General features: G+C 38.2%; 1 protein-coding gene across 4 annotated transcripts in view; it reads left to right on the forward strand.

Moving 5' to 3' along the window:
- DYRK1A (dual specificity tyrosine phosphorylation regulated kinase 1A) overlaps positions 1–23906 on the forward strand; it is a 125762-nt gene extending 101856 nt beyond the window's left edge. For all 4 annotated transcript variants that reach the window (XM_004696935.3, XM_004696936.2, XM_045284523.1 and 1 more), the window contains 7 exons: positions 1456–1603; positions 3188–3474; positions 5878–6024; positions 7835–7975; positions 14891–15197; positions 15652–15776; positions 20618–23906. In XM_004696935.3, the coding sequence (XP_004696992.1) occupies positions 1456–1603; positions 3188–3474; positions 5878–6024; positions 7835–7975; positions 14891–15197; positions 15652–15776; positions 20618–21238 (1776 nt within the window). In that variant the 3' untranslated portion in view covers positions 21239–23906. The remainder of the gene's footprint in view (positions 1–1455; positions 1604–3187; positions 3475–5877; positions 6025–7834; positions 7976–14890; positions 15198–15651; positions 15777–20617) is intronic.
- The last annotated feature ends 1834 nt before the right edge of the window (positions 23907–25740 follow it).

Raw genomic sequence — 25740 nt, forward strand, 5'->3', positions numbered from 1 at the left:
ACCTGGTCTACCCTATTGATCTGGCATTTTAAGGCTGGCCACACACGCTCTAAATCCACTGTCAAATCCTTGTTGACGGAATGCCTCCATTGCTTTAGCCAAAGGACCAAAATCATTGCATGATAAAGATTTCCCCAGGAGCACTAAAAGTATGAGGGCCTAGGGTCCATTCCAGTTAAGTCAAAATCTCTGTGGGTGGGCTCTGGACATTGATATTTTTTAACAACTACTCATTGTGTAAATAATGGTTCAAAACCATTCCTTTACCTTTTAGCTGGTTAACTATTTGCTGCGTCTGTAAATAGGCTGTTGTGACCGTTGTCCTGGACACCGTAAGATTGAATTGTATTTAACTCCTGGGATAGTCGATAGAGTCAGTGAAAGAAGAATACTACAGCCACCTTGATATTTTTACATAATGTTAGTTTCTGATATAAAAGTCAACAGGTAATACCTCTCAAATTTGAGTGACATGGGTGGTACAGCATTTTCCTCCAAATTTTATTTCAGCTGAACTATTACTATCATTTATCATGCACAATATATTTAGTCATAATTGATGTAGATTTTGGAACATGCATGCCATTCTCTTCTAATCCAGTGGTTGTCATTTTATATATTGGATCACTTGGCGTTCTACTCCAGACCTTTAAACATTTGTGCTACATGTAGTGTTATACCACATAACTTTGAAAAATCGCTTAATAGTGGTTACTTCTGATTACTAAGAATCTAGTTTTCTTTTATCTCTATATTTCCCTTTTTATTATTGATTTTTTAATACTATGAAATTGATTTTAGATGAGTAAAAAAATAAAATGAGAGGGGTACATGTTTAATTGGTTTAAATACCCTCTACCCTTTTAAGTAATACTCATTTTAATGCACCTATCAAAACTCCCTAGATATGGCATTTAACTTATTTTATAAAACTTTCTTAGCTGTGTTGTGTGTGTATATGTAAACTAGTTGTTTACATCATTAAATGATTAAATTTTTGTCTTTGAGATTCTAATTTAAAATCTGAAGTAATCTTCCTTTTTTGAAATTAACTAGACTGAAACCATGGTGTTTTTCTTTCATTAATAGAAAAGCCATTTGGATGAACTAATCTTATAATATCATTTAGTAAGGGAAAACCAAAAATTTGTCAAGACTCAAAATTGATTTCTAAAGAAAAGAGTTCATCTAATTTTGATTGTTATTTTTTCAATAATATTTAGGGATACTGTAAATATTTTAAAGGAAATTAAAAGGCTTCACTTAAAAATATTATGCAGTAAATTGCTGTTATATTTAACAAACAGTATCTATTCTAATTAGGAATGTCAGAAAAAAATTAAAGTTTTAAAAGATGTATTTAGATGAAAACTAAAAAATATACAAATAAAATGAATTGTAAAATGTGAAATTGTCTTTAATAAAATAAAATTAATTATCCCAACCCCCTCTTAGGTTGTAAAAGCATATGATCGTGTGGAACAAGAATGGGTTGCCATTAAAATAATAAAGAACAAGAAGGCTTTTCTGAACCAAGCCCAGATTGAAGTGCGACTCCTCGAGCTGATGAACAAACATGACACTGAAATGAAGTACTACATAGGTAAATAAATAATGTGCCCCAACCAGAACGGAACTTTGAACGTTAATGGATTGTTTTTTATTAAAATATTTTGATTTTATCTTTAAGCGGTTGGTTACAACCACACACTATTTCTGTTGTAGGGCATACATTTATATAAGTTATTTGATCCAGCAATAGTACATTGAATATTTTGGAATTTGTATTCCAGATGTTACACAGTGTAGAAAGAAACAAGTGTTGTGAGTGTGAGTGTGTGTGTCCCATTTGTTAATTCAGAGGGTCTTCCCTCAGGTAACTTAGTATTAGTTAATGTTGAGTTGCTTCTGACTTCCGGCAGCTTCATGTGTGCAGAGCAGAACTGCTGCAATGGATTTCAAGACGGTGACCTTTCAGATGGATTGCCAGTCCTGGTTTTCAAGGCACTTCAGCACTTGGCACCCTCTCAGTAGTAATTGAGTGCTTGCCTATTTGTGGTGAGCCAGTGGATTAATAATGGCTGTAAGAACTTTTTAGGAAGTGTGAGCCCCGATCTCAAGCTCCTCCGGAGGCTGCTGTGAGCTCGGCAGCATTAGAAGCTCACTTACTAAAACAAAGAAGTTAGTTACTGTAAGAAACTTACATTTTTTTATTATACTAAAATACTACGATGTGTGAAGGCAGCCTGACAAACGGTTATTTTGTGTCATTCCAGGTTACAGTTGCTCAGATTGGTAACGGGAAATTTTTTTCTAGTGAAGCGGTTAGGGTAGCACTTTACTATATTGAATGGGTTTATCTGATAGGAAGCCAAGGTTAATTCTTAAACTACAATCTTTGGCCCAATTAAGTGAATATTAAGCCTTTTTTAGAGGGTTCACAGTGACAGCATGTATTCTGTGCTGTATCTCTATTCATAAGCTTATTTATAATTTCTTCTTGTTGGTTGAGCTCTAATTTGAAGCATCAGTCTTACATAAGATCTTTATCATCAGTTTGATGAGCAAAATCAAATGCTTTGATTATGTGCCTAAATATTTTGCAAAGCAGGGTTTTCAAACATTGGTGTATTTGTATTAAGGGTGGGGGTCAGTGGCACCTATTTTCTTCCTTTTACTATTGCTGTAGTTAGTGGAGAACAGCTAGTGGAACCTGATGCTCAGCAAAGCAGATGTGTTTCCAGTGCCCCTGCAGAGGGAGGCCTCCTGCCACTTAGGAAAGAAGTGCGGCAGGCCAGAGGTCCAGTAGGTGGAGCTTAGACATAGAGAGTTGTGAGGGAGCTCTCAGAAGTTAAGACTTAGAGTTACAGATGGAGGTAACTTGCTAAAGTATGGTACCTTCTCAAGACTGTATTTGCTACTCATTTTCATCTGTGACTTATTTTTTTGGCAATACTATTTACAGTATAGCTCTTTCTTACTAACACTACAACTGTTTCAATATTGAGCAATTTAGGTATTCTGTACTTTATTAAAGATTGTGCTGTTGCTGCTGACTGCTGATCGCCAAATTTGAACTTGATTTTGCTGTAGATTTGACATGGTAGTGTTAAAGATTGTTTGAAAACACACAACTTTGATTTTTATTGGTATGTATAATTTAAAATGAAACGTTCTTCTTTTTCAGTGCATTTGAAACGCCACTTTATGTTTCGAAACCATCTCTGTTTAGTTTTTGAAATGCTGTCTTACAACCTCTATGACTTGTTGAGGAACACCAATTTTCGAGGTGTCTCTTTAAACCTTACACGAAAGTTTGCACAACAGATGTGCACTGCACTGCTTTTTCTTGCGACTCCAGAACTTAGTATCATTCACTGTGACCTAAAACCTGAGAATATCCTTCTCTGTAACCCGAAACGCAGTGCAATCAAGATCGTTGACTTTGGCAGTTCTTGTCAGTTGGGCCAGAGAGTAAGTATTATTTTATTTCATGGTTTGTGAATTAAAGTAGAATTAGGTAAAACAGCACAGATGGATATTTGAAATGCTGCTAATAATGCAATGTCTTGATAATTTAGGAGTAATTCCACAATGTTTCTTTGTCTTTAAGCCATAGACCCTTGAATCACGTTGTATCAATGTCTGCATCTTTTAAAGTACTTGTAGTTAAAAGCTGATTGTTCAAAGTGGATGTAATTAAAATTATATGTATACGAAAAGACAGAATAAGAGATTAAAAAAAACTAAGTAATTATTTTTTTGTACCTATATGTTTTCCAACTGGAGGTTTTAGTATAAATTTATAGGAATCTCAATTTAAGGACATTGAAGCTTTGCATTAAATTATTTCCCTAAAAAGAACAACAAACCACGAAAAGAAAACCAAACCAACCTCAGGCAATTTTGTGTTAAGACTAAACGTTACTGCCATTGAGCCAAATCCGGCTCAGTGGAAAACCTACATGAATCAGTAGAACTGCTCCTGGAGTTTCCACGGCTGTAATCCTTACAGACGCAAACGACCACATTTTTCTGCCTTGTAGCACATGGGAGGTTTGAACCACTGGCATTTCTGTTAGCAGTTTAAGCCATTTAACCACTGTGCCACCAGAGATAGCATAGAAATTTCTTGGTTAATAAACATTTATTTTGATAAATAAGCTTAAACCAACTTCACCCACCAATTTATAACTCATAAAAATTTTGACGTGTTGCAAATCGGTTTTATTTAGATTCTGCTGGAAAAAGATGTATCAGCAGTGATGAATAGATTACTTTCAGCTGTTTAGGAAAAATGTTTTTTTTTATCACATTCTTTCTAGTGTCTTTGTCTTAAAATAGAAATTGCAAATTGTCCTCTTAAAATAAATTAAAATCACCTCTTGATAATATTTTACCCATTTTCTTCACGACTGTTTACTTGCAAGTATTGACACTGTATTTCTTTAAAAAATCTACATACAGATGTTAATGTTTCCTATTGGAATTTATTCTTACAACTTGGCGAGAAATTTCCACTTCTTAATTTTTTCAAGATTTTAAATGTAGCCTATTTATCATGAAGATTTATAGCCAGTTAACAGGAATTTTGTTAATTTTTCCCCATGTAAATGAACTTGTGGCTATTGTTAGACATTTTAAAAGTTGAAGTAGGAGGAAACAATGCTTACCTCTTCTCCTCAAGCCAAGGCAACATCACTTTAGGTCAGAGTTTTTAGCCTCAGCATCACAGGGAAAGCCATTTCCAAAATATATATGTGCAATGGCCTTACCCCACCTGCTCTGTTAGGTCAGAATCAGAAGATGGCAGAGCAACTGTCTTTCGGAATAGGCCCCGCCTTGTAGAAGGTCCATTACTGCTTTCACCAAACCAGACAGGAAAGTAGCACATTTCTTACATGTGCTAGTCTCTGTAGTAGGGTGTGCTACAGCCTCGAAGGTTTCACAATGTTGTTGGTGTATAAAAAAACCTGGAAATAACTACAACTTTATGACTCACATTTTGAGTTAGAGCCTCTTATAGAGAGTGCCCTGGGTTGGATTCAACAGTTAATGAGACGGGATTTGAGGTGATTTGGCAGGAGTTTTCAGTGGGATGACAGAGCTCAGGATAAAACAGTTCAGTGTTGGCTGGTTGTATAGCTTGGGTATTAAGTGGGGAAGTCTGAGAATTGTGTTTCTTTTCTCTTTCAGTGAAACTTTCCTTTGTTTTAATCACATTTCTAGATATAAACTTATAGTGGCTACGCAAAGATGAATTGATCTCCCAAGACAGTCTCAGATGATGTCATTGAAAGCTATCCATTTCAGTACAGATGTTCTGTTTTAAGGTTTAAGCTGAGATGGAGGGGAAGGGCAGAGAGAAAAGTGATTCAAGTCCCAGCTCAATCTTTATATAGCAGCTTTTCCTGGCTTTATCTGAGAGACTAATACAGTACGATTGTCTGAATTTTAAATCAGATTGTACTGGGATAATTTAACTCATAATTTTGAGATACATTTATTAGGTTAAGCCATAGCAGAAAAGAATACTTAATAGGGAAATTGATTTTGCCCAATAATAGTTTTAAAAACAAAGTCATATTAACGTATACCTTAATTATCAGTTAGAGTTGGCCTGGTTGTATTTCTGAGGTATATATAATTTTGCATTTTAAAGTGATGTAAACCATTACCTTGACTTAATTCTTTCTCAGGATACATGAAGTCTGACATCTTAAGTCTGTGTGACTACAATCCTAATTCAGGAATTTTATAGGTCCATCTCACGCCCTCCTCTCCCCAATTAATATCAGATTAATATTTTGAATGAAGTGTGTGCAATTCTAAACCAAACCTGTTTTGCAATTAATATTGTATTAAAATGTATTTCAGATATACCAGTATATCCAGAGTCGCTTTTATCGGTCTCCAGAGGTGCTACTGGGAATGCCTTATGACCTTGCTATTGACATGTGGTCCCTTGGGTGTATTTTGGTTGAAATGCACACTGGAGAGCCCCTGTTCAGTGGTGCCAATGAGGTAATTGATAAGTTACTTTAGAAACAGTGTTTCTGTCTTCATACTACTTTTTACTTTTTGTCAATGAGAATGTGATCTAAAAGTTCTTTTTATAGGGGTATGTCTGCCCATCTACTTAATCATTCAAATATTAAGTCAGTATTTTTCATTTACTTTTTCATTGTCAATTGTCATGTAATGGTCCGTTGGAATTAAGAGATAAGAAAGATAATTATTTTGTCGATGAAGGGGAGAAGTGAACGATATTAAAAAGTCTGGTGTTTTGGTGTAATTGTTACAGATTGTAAGTACAGTATAACAGGAAATGCAAAGTTGAAAACAAAGGGACGAGGGCCAACCTGAAGAACTATGTAAATGTCAAAATCAGTTTTGAGACTATTTGGTAAAGAAGCAGAGGTCAGTGGGTTTGATGGGTACTCAATATGAATAAGGTGGATTAGGATTAGAGAATTTTAGAGCTCCCACCGAATGGTACAATTCTCTAGCCCACTAGTGTTCTAAAGAGGTTTATGAAACTAAGCAGCGGTACGTGTGAGAGAGGAGCAGTACCAGGTGGGCCATGCTTCTCTTGAGCTGGAGGAGTCTCTAAATGTGTGTTAGTACTATTCACTCTTGGGGGGCTTGTTTTATTTTTAAAGAAAACTTGACCGTTGCCTATATAGATCAGCCGATTGTAAATGAGGAAAGACAGACCAAAGAAATTAAGTGATTGGATGATACCCCTGTTAATAGATGGTATCACAAACTTGTCCCTTCCTCCTTTTGAGCGACTTTAGCTACAGTGGGTATAAGTATTTGTTAGTTTTTGCTTAAATATAAATAATAGTACCCCATGAGTTAGTACCTTTCTTTTGTTTTAACAATATTTTTATGTCCTGATCCTTTCTTTAAACAAACAAATCCTGTAAGTAACTGTAAATCCCTACTTATCCCCAACCCCTGTTCTCTTGGATCTCGCCCCCTCCTCTTTAGCCACCCTCATATCTAATACACAACCTTTTCAGATGTCTCTTGGAAACATCAGTGCCATGCCCAGGCCTACCATGGACAGACCTGTACCATGGTCTTTGTGTGTGTGTGCTTTTTTGTGCCAGGCATGCTCTTCTCCAAGTTGTTCTTGGCTCCTTCTCTCACCGCCTATGGGTGGGTGAATGTTCAGATGTCACCTTCCCGATGAAACCTTTGGTGATTTCCCTATTTAAAGTGGTAGCACCCTTATGCACTCCTCATCCCCTAATGTTCTCATACGAATTAGTCATCTTCTGGCATAATACATTTAATGCTGATTTATTATTAATCTGGTCCCACGGTTATATAAATTACTTCTTGATAGAGGTTTTTGCCCTTTTTGTTTCCTTCAAAAATTTGCCACAAAAGAGAATTAAAATACAACAGTTATTTTCCCATAAAATTTTGAATCCTCCTTCACACTGCAATACTGAGCATGGTTTCAAGCACTTAGTAGGCATTAATATTTGAGCGAATGAATGAACAAATCTATACTTAAAAAAACAAAACATTTACTATGTCTAGACATCATTAAATTCGTAGAATTTTAGTGATGGAACAAAACTTTAAAATTCCCTCCCATCCTTTCTTATTTTCCTCTATAGTCTTCTGACATATTATAGATTTACCTGTTTGCTTATTAATTGTCTGCCTAACTCTTTGTGAAATGCTAAACTCTAGGAGGGAGTTTAGTGCCCGGGGGGTGCCTGACACATGGTAGATACTTAAATTATTCATGAATGAACCAAAGTAGAGTGGACGTTAGAAATTAAAGTTTTTGTTTTGCTTTTAATATGTACAGGTAGATCAGATGAATAAAATAGTGGAAGTTCTGGGTATTCCACCTGCTCATATTCTTGACCAAGCACCCAAAGCAAGAAAGTTCTTTGAGAAGTTGCCAGATGGCACTTGGAACTTAAAGAAGACCAAAGATGGAAAACGGGTAAAATAGGGATTTTTTTTTGCCTTGCTCCTCTCTTTCTTTGGTGATAGCTTTTTTACAGTTCATTTTGGATTTACTTGAAATCACTGTTACTGTTTAACAATTCTCTTTATAACTCGAGTACATATTTTGCTAAATAAGCGAATAATAGTTTGACTTGAATTATTTGCATGAACCAGTGTTTGTTTAATGGCCAGAGTTCCTTTTAAGACAGTGGTTCTCAACCTTCCTAGTATTGTGACCCTTTAATACAGTTCCTTATGTTGTGGTAACCCCCCACCCAACCGTAAAATTATTTTCGTTGCTACTTCATAACTGTAATTTTGCTTCTGTTATGAATCGGGCAACCCTTGTGAAAGGGTTGTTCGACCCTAAAAGGGGTCGTGACCCAGTCGAGAACTGCTGCTTTAAGACATCATTTTGAAAACTGCCCCCTTTGTTAGATGACTGATCAAATCACTGTCATGTCTTATTCAACAGTAGAATCAAATCTGGCCTTTGTTTCTCACAGCCTGGATATGTAGTGTAGTCACAGTTAACAATACTGCAGCCGAGAACACAATTTACGTAAATTACGGTAAATGGCTCGTTTGCTTAGTAAGTTGGTGAAGTATGGGAGAAAAGGGTATTGGCTAAGTTGTCTGGCTAGATTTTGGATGCCTACCTCATTTACCTGGATGGCAGTAATTCTACAAGTTCTAAAAATCTTTAAAAATAAACATTTTAAGACAGTAGCTTTTAGTAATTGCCCTTTTCTTAAGGACTTTTTAATATACCAAAATAATGTCATTTAATAGGTAAATGATAATTTTGCATCTTGATTTAGATTTTTGTTTTATGTATCTGTAAATAATAATATACTAGTATAACATAACTATGTGCCTGTATTATATATAAATATACATATAGTAAATAAGATCTCTGTTTTTGACTTGCATATATGATTTTAAAATATATATAGGATTGACTTTTGCTCCAGGTCTCCAGGTGTGGGGTTTCTGCTTGTGCGTTTTAGTGATGCTGCCACCAGGTGTCATTTCCAAGGAACTGAAGATGGTGGTGGTTTGATTTGCTTTCACTCATCTCCACTTAGCTGATCTCTACTTGGAAGATTAGATGATTTACCTTAAACTGGGTTTTTTTGTTGTTGTTTTTTTTTTAGTGTGTGATTTTTGTCTTTCACGATGCATCTGTAATGTTTATTCCATTCTGCCATGCTCTACATGTTTAGCCAACAAATTATGACACTTTTCATGGGGAGAGATGGAAACTACAAAGTAGATATCCAAGGATTTCTTTTTAAATCCTTGTCTACATAACATCAATTATGGTCCCTTTTCCTAATGCGGGAGTGCTGGTAGCCTAGTGGGTTATGTGTTGGGCTTTTAACTGCAACATTGGCAGTTTAAAACCTGCTTTGCAGGACAAATAATAGGCCTTCTACTCCCATAAAGAGTTACAGTCTCAGAAACCCAGAAGGCCATTTCTACTCTGTTCTACAGGGTTGCTGTTAGTTGGTATTACGTATCTGTTTAACAGTGTTTGGTCTGGTTTGGTTTTCCTACTGAACCAAAGCATGTCCCAGGACGACTCCTCTTTATCTCATCAACATTCAAGGCAGTTAATTTAAATTCGCATAAGGAATATCAAAGCTCTTAATGTTTTTTTTCTCTCTCTGCAATGGAGGCTATTACATTTCCCCCAGTGCAACTTCTTTTTCTTTCTAAATCCATCTACCCCCTGACACACACAAAATGCCTTTATCTGTGCTCTGAAAAATCACAGTTCATCAAATATGCACCGTGACCTTTCATTTCTCCCAAATTGAGCTCTCATAATGATAATACTTATTATTTTGGTGGAGATCATCTCAGAATGAGTGGATAAACTTTTTCCCTTTATGGAATTCAAAGTGTGTACCTTAATTTACATTTAAATTTTTACGTAACTTTATGAGATTCCCCTTAATTAGATACATATAAAACTTTTTGGAATAGAAAAATAGGACTTTATATTTTAATAAATGTAAATTTTATAATAAAACTATATGCTAGTCAATAGACAATAAAATTATAAAATTTCAGAATCAGATGACTACATGGTTAAAGATAACCATTGTTACATGCATGTGAACACATCATCATTAGTATATTACATTATGTGTTGCATAATGTCTGGACAACATCTTAGCACCTATATGTAGGCTCAACCATTGTGAAACTTACTGCATAAACATTCGAGGTTTGCACAATGGTTTGTAATAGTAAATGGGCGCTACAATGTGTTAGGCATCCAAAAGTAGTTAAAATTAGTGTTATTGTATTAAAAGTGTTTTAGTGTATCTGAAAGTGATTAATGAAAAAGGTACACTGCATACTCGGCAAAAGTTGGACTAATGTTAGATAGAAACCATACCCAACTTAATTCTGTACTGATGAAAGACAGAGTTATGGAAGACTTCCAATGTCCGAATCACACAACACTGAAAATATATTATGGATGTTGAGTGACACATGATTATGTTGTTACTTTTTACTTAAAAGACCCAGATTAACATTTTCTCCTAATGAAATCCAAAGTCGCTATAATTTTTTTGCAGAGGGTTTAGGAAGATAAATAAAGGGGGCTATAAATGATATTTTGTTGACATATAATTTCCATGCAATAAAATGTATGGACTACCTCAACAAAATAGAATATCCTCACCAACTCAAAAGGTTTTTTTTTTGGTGTGGGGGGGTTGGTTTTTGTATGATTTCCTACTTAACCAATCATACCCTTTGTAAACAAAGATCTTTTTGTTTTTCTGTCAAACTTTCATTCCTTTTTCTTAGTTTATTATATTGATTAGCTCCTCTACAGGGTGAACAGTAGCTTAGCAGATGTCTTGCCTCGTTTCCACTTTTTGCAAAAGTATTAATCTAACATTAAGTGTGACTTTAGTTCTGTGGGTCTTTTTGTAGCTGCCTTTTATCGAGTTGAAGAATAATACCTTTTTTGTGGGGATATATATTTTTAAATCATTTTATTGGGGGCTCATACAACTCATCACAATCCATACATACATCCATTGTGTCAAGCACATTTGTGCATATGTTGCCATCATCATTCTCAAAACATTTTCTTTGTACTTGTGCCCTTGGTATCAGCTTATTTTCCCACCCTCCCTCTTGAATCCTTGATAATGTCTAAATTATTCTTATTTTTTCATGCCTTATACAGACTGCTCTCTCCCTTTACCCACGTTTCTGTTGTCCATCCCCCGGGAGGGGATTATATGTAGATCATTGTGATCCATTCCCCCTTTCTGTTCACCCCCATCCCCCCTTTACCCTCCTGGTATCTCTACTCTCATTATTGCTCCTGAGTGGTTTATCTGTCATGGATTCCCTGTGTTTCCAGCTCTTATCTGTACCCAGGGACAGACTCTAGTCTAGTCGGATTTGTAAGGTAGAATTGGGGTCATGATATAGTTGGGGGGTGCGGGGGCGGGTGAGGAAGCATTAAAGACCTAGAGGAAAGTTGTATGTTTCATCAGTGCTATACTGTACCCGATTGGCTGGCTCGTCTCTTCCTCATAACCCTTCTGTAAGGGGATGTTCAATTGTCTACAGATGGGCTTTCGGTCTCCACTGTGCACTCGCCCTCATTCACATTGATATGATTTTTTTTTTGTTCTGGGTCTTTGCTGCCTGATATCTGATCTCATCGACACCTCATGATCACACAGAGTGTTGTGCTTCTTCCATGTGGACTTTGTTGCTTCTCAGCTAGATGGCCACTTGTTTATCTTCAAGCCTTTTAGACCCCAGATGCTATGTCTTGATAGCGGAGCACCATCTGCTTCCTTCACATTTGCTTATCTACCCATTTTGTCTTCAGAAGTCTGTCGGGAGGCAAACATCACAGAATGCCGGGTTATTAGAACAAAATGTTCCTGTGTTGGAGGAGTACCTGAGTAGAGGCCTAATGTCCATCTCTGCTACCTTAATACTTAAACATATAACTGTTTGTAAATGGATCTATTTCCCTATCATTATTTACGTATGTACATGCCTGTATTTAGACCTCTATAAATCTCCTTTACCTCCTAGTGCTTTCCTCTATTTCTTTTTACTTACCTCTTGTCCCACTATCATGTTCAACCATCATTCAGTTTCAGTAATTCCTCTTGGCTACATTGCCCTTGATCAGGCCCCACCAGGCATCCTACGCCCTCCTCACCATCAGTGTTAGATCGCTTGTTGTTCTCTTGTCCCTTGGTTTGTTGACGCCCTACCACCCCCTCTCCTGTGTCTTCCCCAGAACCTTTGGTCCAGTTGTTTTCTCCTCCAGATTGTTTATTTTATCGGGATGGACATGCAGAAACAATAATCTCAAAAATAATGATAGAGCAAAACAAACCAACAAAAGAAAACAAAACCAAAAAAACCTCCCAAAACAGTAACAGCAAAAACATTGACCAAAAAAAAGAAAAGCCTATAAAGGGCATAGTAGCAAACGATGTGGGAAGGAGCGAAAATGGAACACCTCCTGTCCCACCAAGCCCAGAGAATGATATTTCTGCTCAGAGCAGCTGTTGTTTTTTACTATCCTTTATTTCTAATTACCTTTTGCTGATTTTAACCTTCTTTTAGTTTCCACTTAGGTCATTGAATCAAAATCTATCTTTTATCAAAGCATCTGATAATTGCTAAGCACTGCTTTTGCTGTATCCCACAACTTATTAATATGTTTAATTAGCAATTCATCTTTGACTCTTCATTAGAATTTTATTACATAATTTCAAAATATTTGAGTACTTTTTAGGTATTTTATTACTGGTTATTAATATAAAAGTGTTAGGCTCATTGAGACTGTTTCATGGCCTAGCATGTGCTATATCTTGTTGAATCTTCCCTAAGTACTTGAAAAGAATTCACGTTTTGTATTTGTTTGGCGTAGCACTATAGGTCATTTTCTAATTTTCACATCTTCTCTGTCCTCTGTATATGTGTGTGTGTGTCCGTCCGTCCGTTCAGGAACAGGGCAGGGTTAATATTCAATAATAATTTTAGATTTGCTAAGATCTCCCTTTAGCTTTCTCAAGGGAAACTTCTGAAGCTCTATTAGTAGTTGTGCTTACATTTGGGAAAGTTTAAGGCTTGTGGATAAATTGACCGTTTCATCATCATGAGATAGTCCTCTTTAATAGTACTTTTGTCATTATGTCTGATAGTACTATAGCCATCCCCAGCATGCGCTGCGAGTTATTTTCATAAATATGCTTTGCTAAGTTTTCTTTGCAGTAATATGTTTTTCAAATTGTTATACGAGATAGTGGTGCTTATAAAAATACCTGTGGCTGGTCAATAAATGTAAAACACACATTATTTGGATGAATATATAAGCCCCCCCTTATGTTTTTCTTTCAACCTGTCCATATCTTTATGGTGAGCGTATAACGTCTGTTCCACACAGTTGGGTCCCGCATTATCATTCAGTCCAATAGCCTCTTTTACAATGCATACATAGCCCGTGTTGTGTTCCTTGTTCACGCCTGCCTTCTTTGGGGTCAATCATACAGTTTGAGTATTTCATTACATCTCTTCTTTATTTCTAAACTGTATTTTATCACAAAAAATATTCTCCTCTCCCACTATGCTTCCCTACCACCCAACAGCAATACTTTAAAAAAATTAGGGTACTTAAAGGAAAAAAATACAGTAATCCTGTGTGTCTAATTTGTATTGATTCCATTTATAATATGCATCTTTAACTTACTAATGCCTTCAGATAATAATTGATCACAAAATAAACAATATAACGCTGTATTTTCACATGTCACATCCGTACTATAGCGAGCACATGCATATGACAGGCATAGGAAACCAAAATCACTGCTTGCTAAAAAAGTGCAGCTTCCAATGTTTGCATACAAATATGATAACTGTATAGTTCTTTTTTTTTTTTTTACATTTTATTAGGGGCTCATACAACTGTCATCCCAATCCATACACACATCAATTGTGTAAAGCGCATTTGTACATCGTTTCTCAAAACATTTCTCTCCACTCAAACCCCCGACATTAGGTCCTCATTTTTCCCCTCCCTCCCCGCTCCCCTCTCCCTCATGAGCCCTTGATAGTTTATAAATGGGTATTTTGTCATATCTTGCCCTGTCCGACGTCTCCCTTCACCCACTTTTCGGTTGTCTGTCCCCCAGGGAGGAGGTCACACACAGTTCCATGTAATCGGATCAACTGTATAGTTCTATTTAACCCTCTTCCACTCTTTTTTTTAAAGAAATAAATACTCTTTATTCCTCTCCCCCCTCCCCTTTTTTTTAATTATATGGCATTTCTATGTGTGTGTTGAACCTCACTGTACCTCATTGGCTGTTTAAAAGACATTTAAAGACACATAAGATTAGAGGGACTGCAGAAGGTCTTTTACACGGACCACACATTTGCCCTGGTGGTGGTCACCCCTCAGGCAGACTGGGATTTGCCGCTCCCTTTCTGGCCTCGGTGACCCTTCGTGTGTCCTCCTTGCTCTCGTCATCTGGTTGAATTTTCTGACTGCAGGCTATTATGGTGTGCGAAAGACACTGAAGACTCAACTGTCAACCATGTCCTTTATTAATGGCTTCAATAAATACTATCTTAGAGCATTTTTGAAGTTAAATTATATACTGTAATTTTACACAAATAACAGGCCACTGTAACCCACCTCCCTTCTGGGAAGTATTAAGCGCCACATTGAACTCCCCACCCCACCCCATGTTGGTGTAAAAAATTGCATTCCTTGTTACGCAAGTACCTCCCCAGGGTAGGGGCCATTGACAACTAGAAGATGACTATATGATTTGCATAAAAAGGTGGACTTGTACTTCTTCATCGGGTTTAATGAAAGCCCCTCTCTCTTCTCCTCTAGGAGTATAAACCACCAGCAACCCGCAAACTCCATAATATCCTTGGAGTAGAAACAGGGGGTCCTGGTGGCCGCCGTGCTGGGGAATCAGGTCATACGGTAGCTGACTACTTGAAGTTCAAAGACCTCATTTTAAGGATGCTGGATTATGATCCCAAAACTCGAATCCAACCTTACTATGCCCTGCAGCACAGTTTCTTTAAGAAAACAGCTGATGAAGGTACAAATACAAGTAACAGTGTATCCACAAGTCCGGCAATGGAGCAGTCCCAGTCTTCAGGCACCACCTCTAGTACTTCTTCAAGCTCAGGTCTGTTCGTTGGCATTAGATCTGCACTTCACAATGTTGTATTTTGTGGTCAAAGTGAGATTATTTAAGCAATTTGGAAAATTCATTAGTGGGATGGGGAGGAATTACTTTACTTAATCTCTTCTTTGTGTTAGTAATAAATTTGTGTGCCCCAAAGTGCCAATACTAAACTCTGCCTATAATAAATTCTGCTTGTTAGTTGAAAACAACTAGTTATTAACCTTCATGTCACCCGTATCCCCCCAAAGTTGTGTGGGTTCTTTATTTTTTTAATGGTGCCTCTTTGGCAATATGCTTACATTGTTTCTTAGTTTGACCAGACTTGATGGTGTTTTTGTTTAGTGTTTAGTATGACAATCCTATGATCTTGGCATAGGGTATCAGTGTAGTGGAATATAAACTTAAAATACATAAACATTGAACTCATACATTGTACTATGTTGTGATGTTTAAGGTGGATCATCGGGGACGAGCAACAGTGGGCGAGCACGGTCGGACCCAACGCACCAGCACCGGCACAGTGGGGGTCACTTCACGGCCACGGTCCAGGCCATGGACTGTGAGACCCACAGCCCTCAGGTCAGCCTTCACACTGAGATGACCACCCCCACCTCCCTCCCTTGGGTTTAGCAGCATTACCTTCAGAATCACAAGTGTTTCTCACTACAAGTACATTACTTCCTTATTTATGAGGAAGTAGAACGAGAATGTAATTAAAGTAGCACATCCTTCAATTTTCCACCTCCTTGTTTAGGGTCATATAGGGTCCCTGTGAGTCTGCGTTGACTTGGCTGGCAGTGAGTTTGGTTTTTGTTTAGGAATAGCTGACATTTATTGGGTGCATAGCGACTACTGTTCCAAATGTCTTTCCAGCATTATCTCATAGGATTTGGCCACATTTTGAGCTTTACATTAGTTCCATTCTCATTTGATGGTGGGACCTGAGACTTGATGGGTTAAGTAACCTTCCTTGAGTCCCAAATTTAATTACTATACTGTAGTGCACTAAATGACATTATGTACCTGTATAAAATAAAAGATCCCAAATAAAATAAAGGATCTAGATCCTTGAGCACTCATCCTGGATTCTGAGATAAGCTATGACTTTTTAAACTTTTTTGGGGGTGGGGGTGCACTTTTAATCTTTTTAAAGAAGGATCTAGTTAATACTTTTTTGAAAATTGAACTGAAACATATGGTAGTGGAACACATTTAAATTGTCTTTGTAAAATAATACATTTTTCTATACTGAGAACTGTTTTATAGTGAGAAATGTGTGTATTATTTGGCAGGTGAAATTTAAAGTAAAATGCTTTAGTAGTAATTGCTGTTCTTGTGACAGGGGCTACTGGATAAACACAGGGGTATGTTGTTACCACTGTTCTTTAGTTAGTGCTCACCCACCTCCAACTGGGCAGTCTAAGGAGCCCTGGTGGTGTACAGTGGGTTAAGACTAAACTGCTAACTGAAGGGTTGGCAATTTTTTCTAACAGACCAGAGTATTTTATGATCTATAAATTAGTTTAATTACAAATGAACTATGTAAACCGACATTCATTCAAGGCTGTTTTCTTCAGACTTATTTGTAATAGTCCAAGGCTATATGATAAAACTTTTGGTTGATTGAGAAAAGAACAAATACTGATAAGGGCAGTCCCACTATTCCAGTGAAATTGCTATTTCTCCCAGCAGTGCAAAATAGTTCTAATTACTGCATCCTCAAATTATTTTCCTTTCTTACTCACTAAAAACCTTGTTCTTCTGTTGTACACTTTCAGAGATGTGCTGTTTGATTTTAGAGATAAGAAACATTGCAGTTTTGTCCTAGAGTCTCCTCTGCGAGTTGTGTGCCCAGGGAAATAGGAGGGCCTCCTCATAAAGGGCAGTGTTTGGAGTCCACCCCACCCATCCTGCAGACGGACAGCCTTGGGAACTCCTGAAGCTGTTCTGCTCTGTCCTGGAGGGTCACTTGTGCGTTTTTGTTTTGCTTTGTTTCTAGACAACCTTACACGCCAAATCTCTGTAAGTCTTGCTTGAAGCTTTTGTATTCTTGTTAGATTTTTCACTTCTGTGCTCACACCTTCCTTGATTTGTAAGGAAAACCCTCTTCAGCTTTTTATCATTGAATGTGTAGTCCTACTAACGTGTATAATTGTGTTTCTCCCTCTTCTAGAAGTCACATGTGATTCTTCCTGCACGCCCCCCCCCCCCTCCTCCCCGCCCCCCCCCCCCTTTCCTCCTCCTCTAACGCTACCAGGTTCTGCATGTGATCTCAGCCTGTCTTCCCTGCTATCTCTCTTTTTCTCAAGTCTCTGCCATCTGAAAACCCTTTCTGGCCCTCATCGTGGATATCTGCTGCCTGTGGTTTCTTTTCCTTTTCAAAACTCCTTAGCCTGTTGTAACTCCATAGACACAGTTCCCACCAGTGAACACTTTTTCATTGCCCCCCCACCCCCACCCCCATGCCCTTTCTCGGCCACATTTGACAGTGTAGTTGTCTCCTCACTTTGACACTCTTCTGATTTGATAGGATGCCTCCTTTAACCTCCCCTTCTCCCCCATCTCTCATGCCTTTACTTGGCTGTCCCCTTTTCTGGATTCTCTTCTTCCAACCACCACTTACATACAACAAGGTCCTTGTGGCCTGTCTCTTCTCAGTTTACACACTTCTTGGATGAGCTCAATTGACTCTTTACCAAAGACTCCAGTTACTGTCTTTGTGTAAGTCACCCATACACATCTGGATTGCTGGCCTGGACTTCACTTGTGACCCCAGAGCCTTTATTTTCCGATTGTTTATAAATATCTTTGTGGGACTGTAAATGTGTCACATACACTGATTTCTACCGTTGCCTCCACTCTGCAGTGTTAGCCAGTAATGTTAGTCTTGTCAGTGGTTCACACGCACCCATTTGCTTCACTTATAAACTTGGGAATTAGGGATTTTTCCATCATTCTTCTTATTCGTCCCCACATTCAATGAAACATTAAATGATGTGGACTCTAAATATCCTAAATGTGTTTTATTTCCTCTACTTCACTTTTCCCCTGTGGCTACCCTCATATTCTTACTGTCCCGAGCTTTCTCACTGGTCTTCCAGTATTTCATTCACCCGGCACCTCCGTCCCTGTTTTGACAGCCTAGTGAGCTTTCAAAAAAGCCATCTATTCCTACTCCTTTCAACTAGCGTTTGGCTTTCCCTGTACGTAGAGTCAACGGTCTCAATGATTTCTGTGATCTGCACCCACCACGCCATTGTTCCTCTGCACTAGAGCTGGCCTTCCTGGGCTTTGTTTTCGTTTATTAGAACATTCCATAGTCTCACTTTCACTTTTCTCATGTTGTGTGAACCCTCAGTCTGGAAGACTTTTTTTCTCCCTCCTCCTCTGCTTTGCTGATTACCACCTATATTCTTCAGGGTCTTCTCTTAACTATCAGTACTTCTTTCTTTCTGTCCCTCTATCCCTCCTTTGTCCCTTAATCTCCCCCTCTCCCTTCCAAATAAATTAAATACTATAAACAGACAAGGGACCAAGAGAAACATAATGATACTTGTTAACCTTTGCACCATTTTCAGTAAAAGTTACTTTGCCTTATTTGCCTGACATACTTTTTAATTATTTAACCTTTGAATCGTTAATATCAAGGTTAAAAAAATATGGATGAAAGGAGATTCTTTGGAATAGTATATGGAAAATCTATGTCCTCTAGTCACCCAATTTTTAAATTGTTATAATGTATTCTTTCTTAGATATTTTATACACCTACAGGCAAATACAAATATGTATTCTACTCCCAACCTTTGTACGTAGCATTTCACTTTTCCCCCTCAAACATATTAATATTTTGTAGATCTTTAAGTAGTGTAAAGAGGGGTTTTAAATTTCATTTATAACCCAAACTACTGCCATTGGGTCGATTCCAGCTCACCGTGACTGTATATGAAGTCTCTGCGGCTGTAAATTGTTATGGGAGCAGATACCCACATCTTCTCCCATTGAGTGGCTGATGGGTGTGAATTGCTGACCTTGTGGTTTGCGGTCCAATGCTTACCTGATGGAGCTACCAGAGCTCCTTAATTTTGTTCCTGGTTCTTTAGTATGCCCTGTTCAGATACAAAATGGTATTTATTCTCCAATAAATGGACATTTAACGTATTTCATCTTTTTTAAAATTATTGCACAAAGAATGCTGTGTGCTTATCATTTAAATATACATAATTTATCTCTGATATAAGCTGGAACTACCTTTCTGGTTAAAGAGTGGTTAATTTTGATAAAACTATAAATAAACATTTACCATTGTATCCTCCTACCATTGACGCTTGGCAGTGAGTCAGTGTGATCAACCATCGAATATTAACTAATATGAAATGAAAGATTGGTATAGTTTGATTTTGTTTATTTTGTGTGCTTGAATTTAAGCAGCATGTGTGATTGGAACCTAGAGAGCCCATGGAAGGATGGCCCAAGGGAAAGCTAGGCATTAGCCGGATTAATGCAGCCCGTTGGATGGATTGTGAATTACGGTTGATTCTCATTATTCATGGATTAGTGAAAATACTTACTGCCTAAAGTTTATTCGTTACCCTCAAATTAGTTCTCACCGTATTGTCAGGATCCCTGACAGACTGGCAAGCACGGAGTGGCAGCAAATAATTTTGAGTTACCCGAAGGGTTATGTTCCCTGTTGGTTCAATATTCACCACCATCTACCATGAATGACCAGAATTTAACTGTATTTGTTTGTTTTTAAAAGTGAAATGAGGATTAATTAGGAATTTTACAGAGGGTGATGTTAGAATTTATATTTTGAAGGCTCATTCTTGCTAGTCTTTGTGGAAGGTGTTGGACACGAGAAGGTAGGAGCAGGGACTTTGTTTAGGGATTGCATTCGTCTCGGCCTGGGAAGAGGCCTAGGTTGGGGTGGTGTGGTTGAGAGTAGAGAAGAGGCCGTGTGGAATATGCAGTGTAGGTAGTAGACATCTGGGCTTTGGTTATGGATTGGATGAAGAAATTATTGAACAGCTCAGTGTATACTAGTGCTTTTACTGAAAGAGGAAAGGTAGAGAGAAACGGGTCTTAGAGGTAGAGGTAAGAATTCCTTTTGGATTTCTGAAAAAGATTATTTACCTGACCTTGTATAGAAAAAGTTTGCTCTTCCCTGGCCTAAGTAATGCTCCCACAGAACATAAGTGCTTAATGAAATACACATGCCTGTTTGTGGATATAATTTACTAATAACATTTTTTAATTTATTAAACCTATTGGAATCTTGCATTGTAGAACTCTTAACATGTTAAAACTTTCAAGACATCTTTCCCTTTAATTAATATTAATGCCTATGTTAATAGACTTTGATTGAAGATCAAGGAATGGAAACTGCCTTGAATAAATTCTTGTAAATTTCCTTTTTACAGGTGCGTCAGCAATTTCCTGCTCCTCTTGGTTGGTCAGGCACTGAAGCTCCTACACAAGTCACTGTTGAAACTCATCCTGTTCAAGAAACAACCTTTCATGTAGCCCCTCAACAGAATGCATTACATCATCACCATGGAAATAGTTCCCATCACCACCACCACCACCATCACCACCACCACCACCATGGACAAGCAGCCTTGGGTAACCGGACCAGGCCAAGGGTCTACAATTCTCCAACTAATAGCTCCTCTACCCAGGATTCTATGGAGGTTGGCCATAGTCACCACTCCATGACATCCCTGTCTTCCTCAACTACTTCTTCCTCTACATCTTCCTCCTCTACTGGTAATCAAGGCAATCAGGCCTACCAGAATCGCCCAGTGGCTGCTAATACCTTGGACTTTGGACAGAATGGAGCCATGGACGTTAATTTAACCGTCTACTCCAATCCCCGCCAAGAGACTGGCATAGCTGGCCATCCAACATACCAATTCTCTGCTAATACAGGTCCTGCACATTACATGACTGAAGGACATCTGACAATGAGGCCAGGGATTGATAGAGAAGAATCTCCCATGACAGGAGTTTGTGTTCAACAAAGTCCTGTAGCTAGCTCGTGACTAAATTGAAACTTGCGTTTGTTTCTTGTGTGTTTTTATAGAAGTGGTGTTTTTTTCCAAAAACAAAGTGCAAAGCTGCTTGAATCAGAAGGAGATTAACACCCTGAACCGCTACAAGAGGGCAAAGCTGACCTTTTTTTTTTTTTTTTTTAACTTGAAAAGATTGCAAAGGGACAATGAAGTTTTTTAAAGAGCCATGTCCAAACCCATCTTCACGGATAGCTCAGAGGTAGCACCTCTCCTTTTGCCTACCCCATTTTAACTTGCCACATCCCAGTCATAGTTTTTTGTCTTTCGATTCAACAAAAGTTAATGTTCAGATGTTGGTCTTGGTCATTTGCCAACTAATTTAAAATAAAGAGGCACTGCACATAATTTGCATCAAGGGCCCCATGCAGGTGACACACACACCCCTTCCTCCTCCCATTTTTGTTTTCATGTTTTTTCTTTTCCCCATTGTGGTTTTGCTTTGTTATGGGTGGGGTGGGGAATTTGGGTTTTTTAGTCCTTTAGACACCTGGGCACGGCAATGCAGTAATGCAGGGAAGAGGGCCCTCCAGCTCACACAGACACCATCAGCAGCTGTAGGGAAGGGACGGTTGTGTTGAAGTTTGTAAGGCACAGTAAGCATGCTAAGTGGCGGGGTAAGAACTCTCCTGTCTGAACCTACTGAGGAGCAAAGCAGCAATTACATGGGATTCTGGGCCTCCTGGTTTTTGAGGCCGCAGGGAGATAGTAATGGAACGTGACTGGTCTCCTAACCAAGGTGCACTGAGAAGCAATCAACGGGTCAGTCCTGGCCAGTCCTGGGGAGGTCTGAGTGGTGGTCTTTGGGATAACCTTTGGCCTTATGGATTTGGACTCTAAATTAGAAGAGCCTGCCATTTCAGATGCAATCACTTTTGGACATGCTTTTGCAGACAGTCCTTAATGCTGAAAACACAGAGAATGGGTAATTCAAGAGGCCTTTCTTTTAAAATAGACTTTTGTGACCCACTAATTGTAAGGTATTGCAAGGTCACTTTGCGTGTGTCCTAAAGCTGACTTCCTTATTGGTTGAAGGTCACAGAGGTAGTGGTTTGCTTTGATGAAAATAGCTACAGCTGTGTCCCTTCCTGCTTTTTACTTTTGCTTTTGCTTTTTTCTCGGCACGTGGTATCTCCACCATTTCTTCTGCACAAAGATGTCTTCTGTTCATCCTGAACATTTTTAAAAAATGCAGAATTTTATGTGACTGCTTTTTTGCCTCACAATTATGCTGTGAATTTTACAAAAATTTATTTTCTTTTTTGATAATTTATTGTACCAAAGCTGTTTTTATAGCACATAGATGTCTGTAACCAATAATGTAGCAGTTCTGCACTTTGACACAAGGTGTAACTAGACCATTTTTAAATGTCAGTTGAAAATTATGGCTGTACTATTGCTTAAACAAAACTGGAACTGTTGAATCCATAGCCAATACATTTACAGCAATCTGTGTACTGAACAGAATAGATTGACATCTAACTCAAGATTACAACATCTGTTACATTATAAATGTGTTCAGGCTTCTGAAAGGCAAGGGCCACTGGATCCAGAAGCTGTGCAAGGAACCAGCGGTTGGTTCTTATATTCCTGATTAGCCTACTTGTAAACTGGAAAGCAGAGCCTTGGTTGCACACCAACAGGTCCCGAATAGGAGCACGAGGAACGCAGAACTCACACGCACGACCTGAAGGTAACAGGCTGGTGTTTAACAGGTGCCTAGTTTTGAGAGTACGCTGCCTTAATGTAACACAGTCTGGCAGTTGCTAAATTTGTGTTCCCATTTTCAATTGATCAATTTTAGGAAGTTATATTTTTGAGTGGTTGAATTGGGAGAATGAAGAGAAGTCATTTTACCTGTGTCCAGGATCAAAAGAAGCCTAGAAACGCAGCAGTCATCTACCTCTGCCGGTAAACCCTGTTCACAACAGCGCAGCAGAACGCCACCTTTCACTCTGTGTTGGTCACTTCCCTGTGGCTGACAAGGTCATGTTTTTCTGAACAAAAGCAGGTTTTTTATATGTAAACAGTGACGCAAGAAAGGCTTAAGACTATGTAAATGTGAATGGAAAGTTGGAAATACTCGTTTTTATAAGCCACGCTTTTTTATTTTTTTGGTTGTTAATCAGGAAATCCATATTTATTTTGTAATTAAATGTCAAGCCTGTGGATGATCTGTGAACTTGGTGGTTCATAAAGGTTTACAGTAAATAAAAGGATACCATCTTGAGTATAGCAATATCAAAAGGGATTCAGTACCGCTGTTTAGGGATATAAGGCTCAGATATTATTCAATGGGTCAGGTCATTTTTATTTCTGTGCTGGTTGCCACATCTTAGCAAGCACCAAAAACAAAAGCAGTTTTTAAACCGATATTTACATAAAGAGAAATCATACAATCCACTGCTTCTGCATACTGTGTTATGTTACAGTCCAGTTTTGTGTGCTTTACTACACAGTTTGGTTACAGGACTTCTGTGCATTGTAAACATAAACAGCATGGAAAAGGTTGAATACCTGTGTTCAGATTGTAAGATCTAGTCCGGACTTGCTGTGTATATTGTAACGTTAAATGAAAAAGAAAACCCCCTTTGTATTATAGTCATGCGGTCTTATGTATGATAAACAGTTGAATAATTTGTCCTCAGACTCTTTACTATGCTTTTTAAAATTAATTTAAGAAAAGATGTAAACATAGTAAAAATCTTCCTATGCAATTAACCTGGTCCAGGTAATGGTCTGCTAGGTATACTGAGTATCAGTTTAGTCAAATGTATAAGAAAGGAAGTATTAGTTAACATCAACCAAGGCTTCAAAAATCTCTGACAGTAAAAACTGGAGGTTCCATGGCATTTTGGTTTTTAAAAGTTAATAATTACTTCATTCATTCGTGTACTATATTCATTCTGTTTCTCTCCGATTCAAAGTGCTCCTATTTTAGTTTGTAGCGTGTAGAATGAATGTTGGGGTTAGAAGAATTCCTCTAATAGGCTTTGACTTGCTTGGCAGCAAGACCAAATTACAAATATTACTGTTCCTCTTTCCCCAAATCCTAGTATGGGGACATATCAGGGACTTTCTTGTAGAAATTATAGAATTCCTGCTACAGTGAATTAGTTTCTAACCTAGTCTTCTGGTTTTATAAATAACCTACAGAAGTATATATTAAGCAGACCTTCAGAGGTAAGAAACTTATTTAAAAGTAAGTTAAATGTGATTTTTGTAAAATTTAGGTTGGCTAGGTATTTGAATTTACTACATGTAAGAAAAGAAAACCTCCTTTAATTTTTTCTGAGGGTATGAGAGTTCTACTTAGATAACTGACACATTTTGTGATACTGGACTAGAGAACCTGAGGCTTATTTTTATTTCAGGAATATTAGATTTATATGTAAGAAATCATTAAGGCTGCAAAACTTATATATGGTTCACAGAATGACCATCACGTTGACCACGCTATACCCCCTCTTTTCCAGCTCCTGTGTTAAACTTACTGAAACCGTCATATAATAGGGACAACACAGAGTGACAGGATAACGAGCACTACATTTTTCCTAGGCCAGAGCCCCAATTTCCTTTTGGCCTGCCTTTAATTGTGTTAACTCAGGATACAAGTTCAGAACCCACTTTTATATCCATTCGTGTAGTGGTGGCCATGCACAGGAGACCCGATGGCTTATTCTGTATATAGGCCTTGGTCTTCGTGCTAACACGTGAAACAACGTTTGAGAATTTAAGCTGAGGGTGGAGTGGCAACGCGCACAGCTTTGGTGTAACTTCTACCTGGGTGTCTGCTAGACAAGGCACTCTAACTAAGCCTTTGCTTTCAGGGTAAGTAGAGCAGATATTCTTATTTTCTTAACCATGAATCTCTATCTAGATTTGCTTCCTAGCATGATGGCACACATGTACAAAGAACAGGAAACCACTAAGGGAATAGCTTGCTTTGCTCTGTCACCTTCCTCAGTGGCATAGCAGTCCTCTCCATTTTGTCCACCAAGAACCATTTGTGAGTGTCACTTGGGTTTCCACCCTCTATTAGTCATTTCCACATGTATTTAAAGTATTAGGTATTTTTAGTGGAAGACTTGTTTAGTAAGGTAAGTGGCTTATTGGTTTGTGTGCTTGCCTTTCTCATTGGCATTATGCCCGGTCAAGGGCAGAGATATCACCTGCACGCAGTCAAGAGGCGATAGAATCAGGCATTTCTTGCAACATAACTGGGAGGGGAGGGGGGGAGGGGGAGGGAGTCACCTTTAGACAGCACAAGATGATTATTTTTTGTGATTTCTCACCTTCAAATCATCCTCAAAGGCAAAAGGCTATTTCTCCGAGTAGACATGATTAAATGCGCAATCAACAGCTGTTACTCCGGCGGCTGACCTTTCTATATGCAGCTGCTTTACCTGAAAAGCCGTTCTCCCCCATTCCCCACATTAGAGTATGAGGGTGCTTAAAGGAGATGTGCGGGGTTT

The sequence above is a fragment of the Echinops telfairi genome, unplaced genomic scaffold (genome assembly GCF_000313985.2).
Source record: "Echinops telfairi isolate 266 unplaced genomic scaffold, ASM31398v2 ScPeMD7_7469;HRSCAF=8507_0, whole genome shotgun sequence".
In the NCBI taxonomy this organism is placed as follows: Eukaryota; Metazoa; Chordata; class Mammalia; order Afrosoricida; family Tenrecidae; genus Echinops; species Echinops telfairi.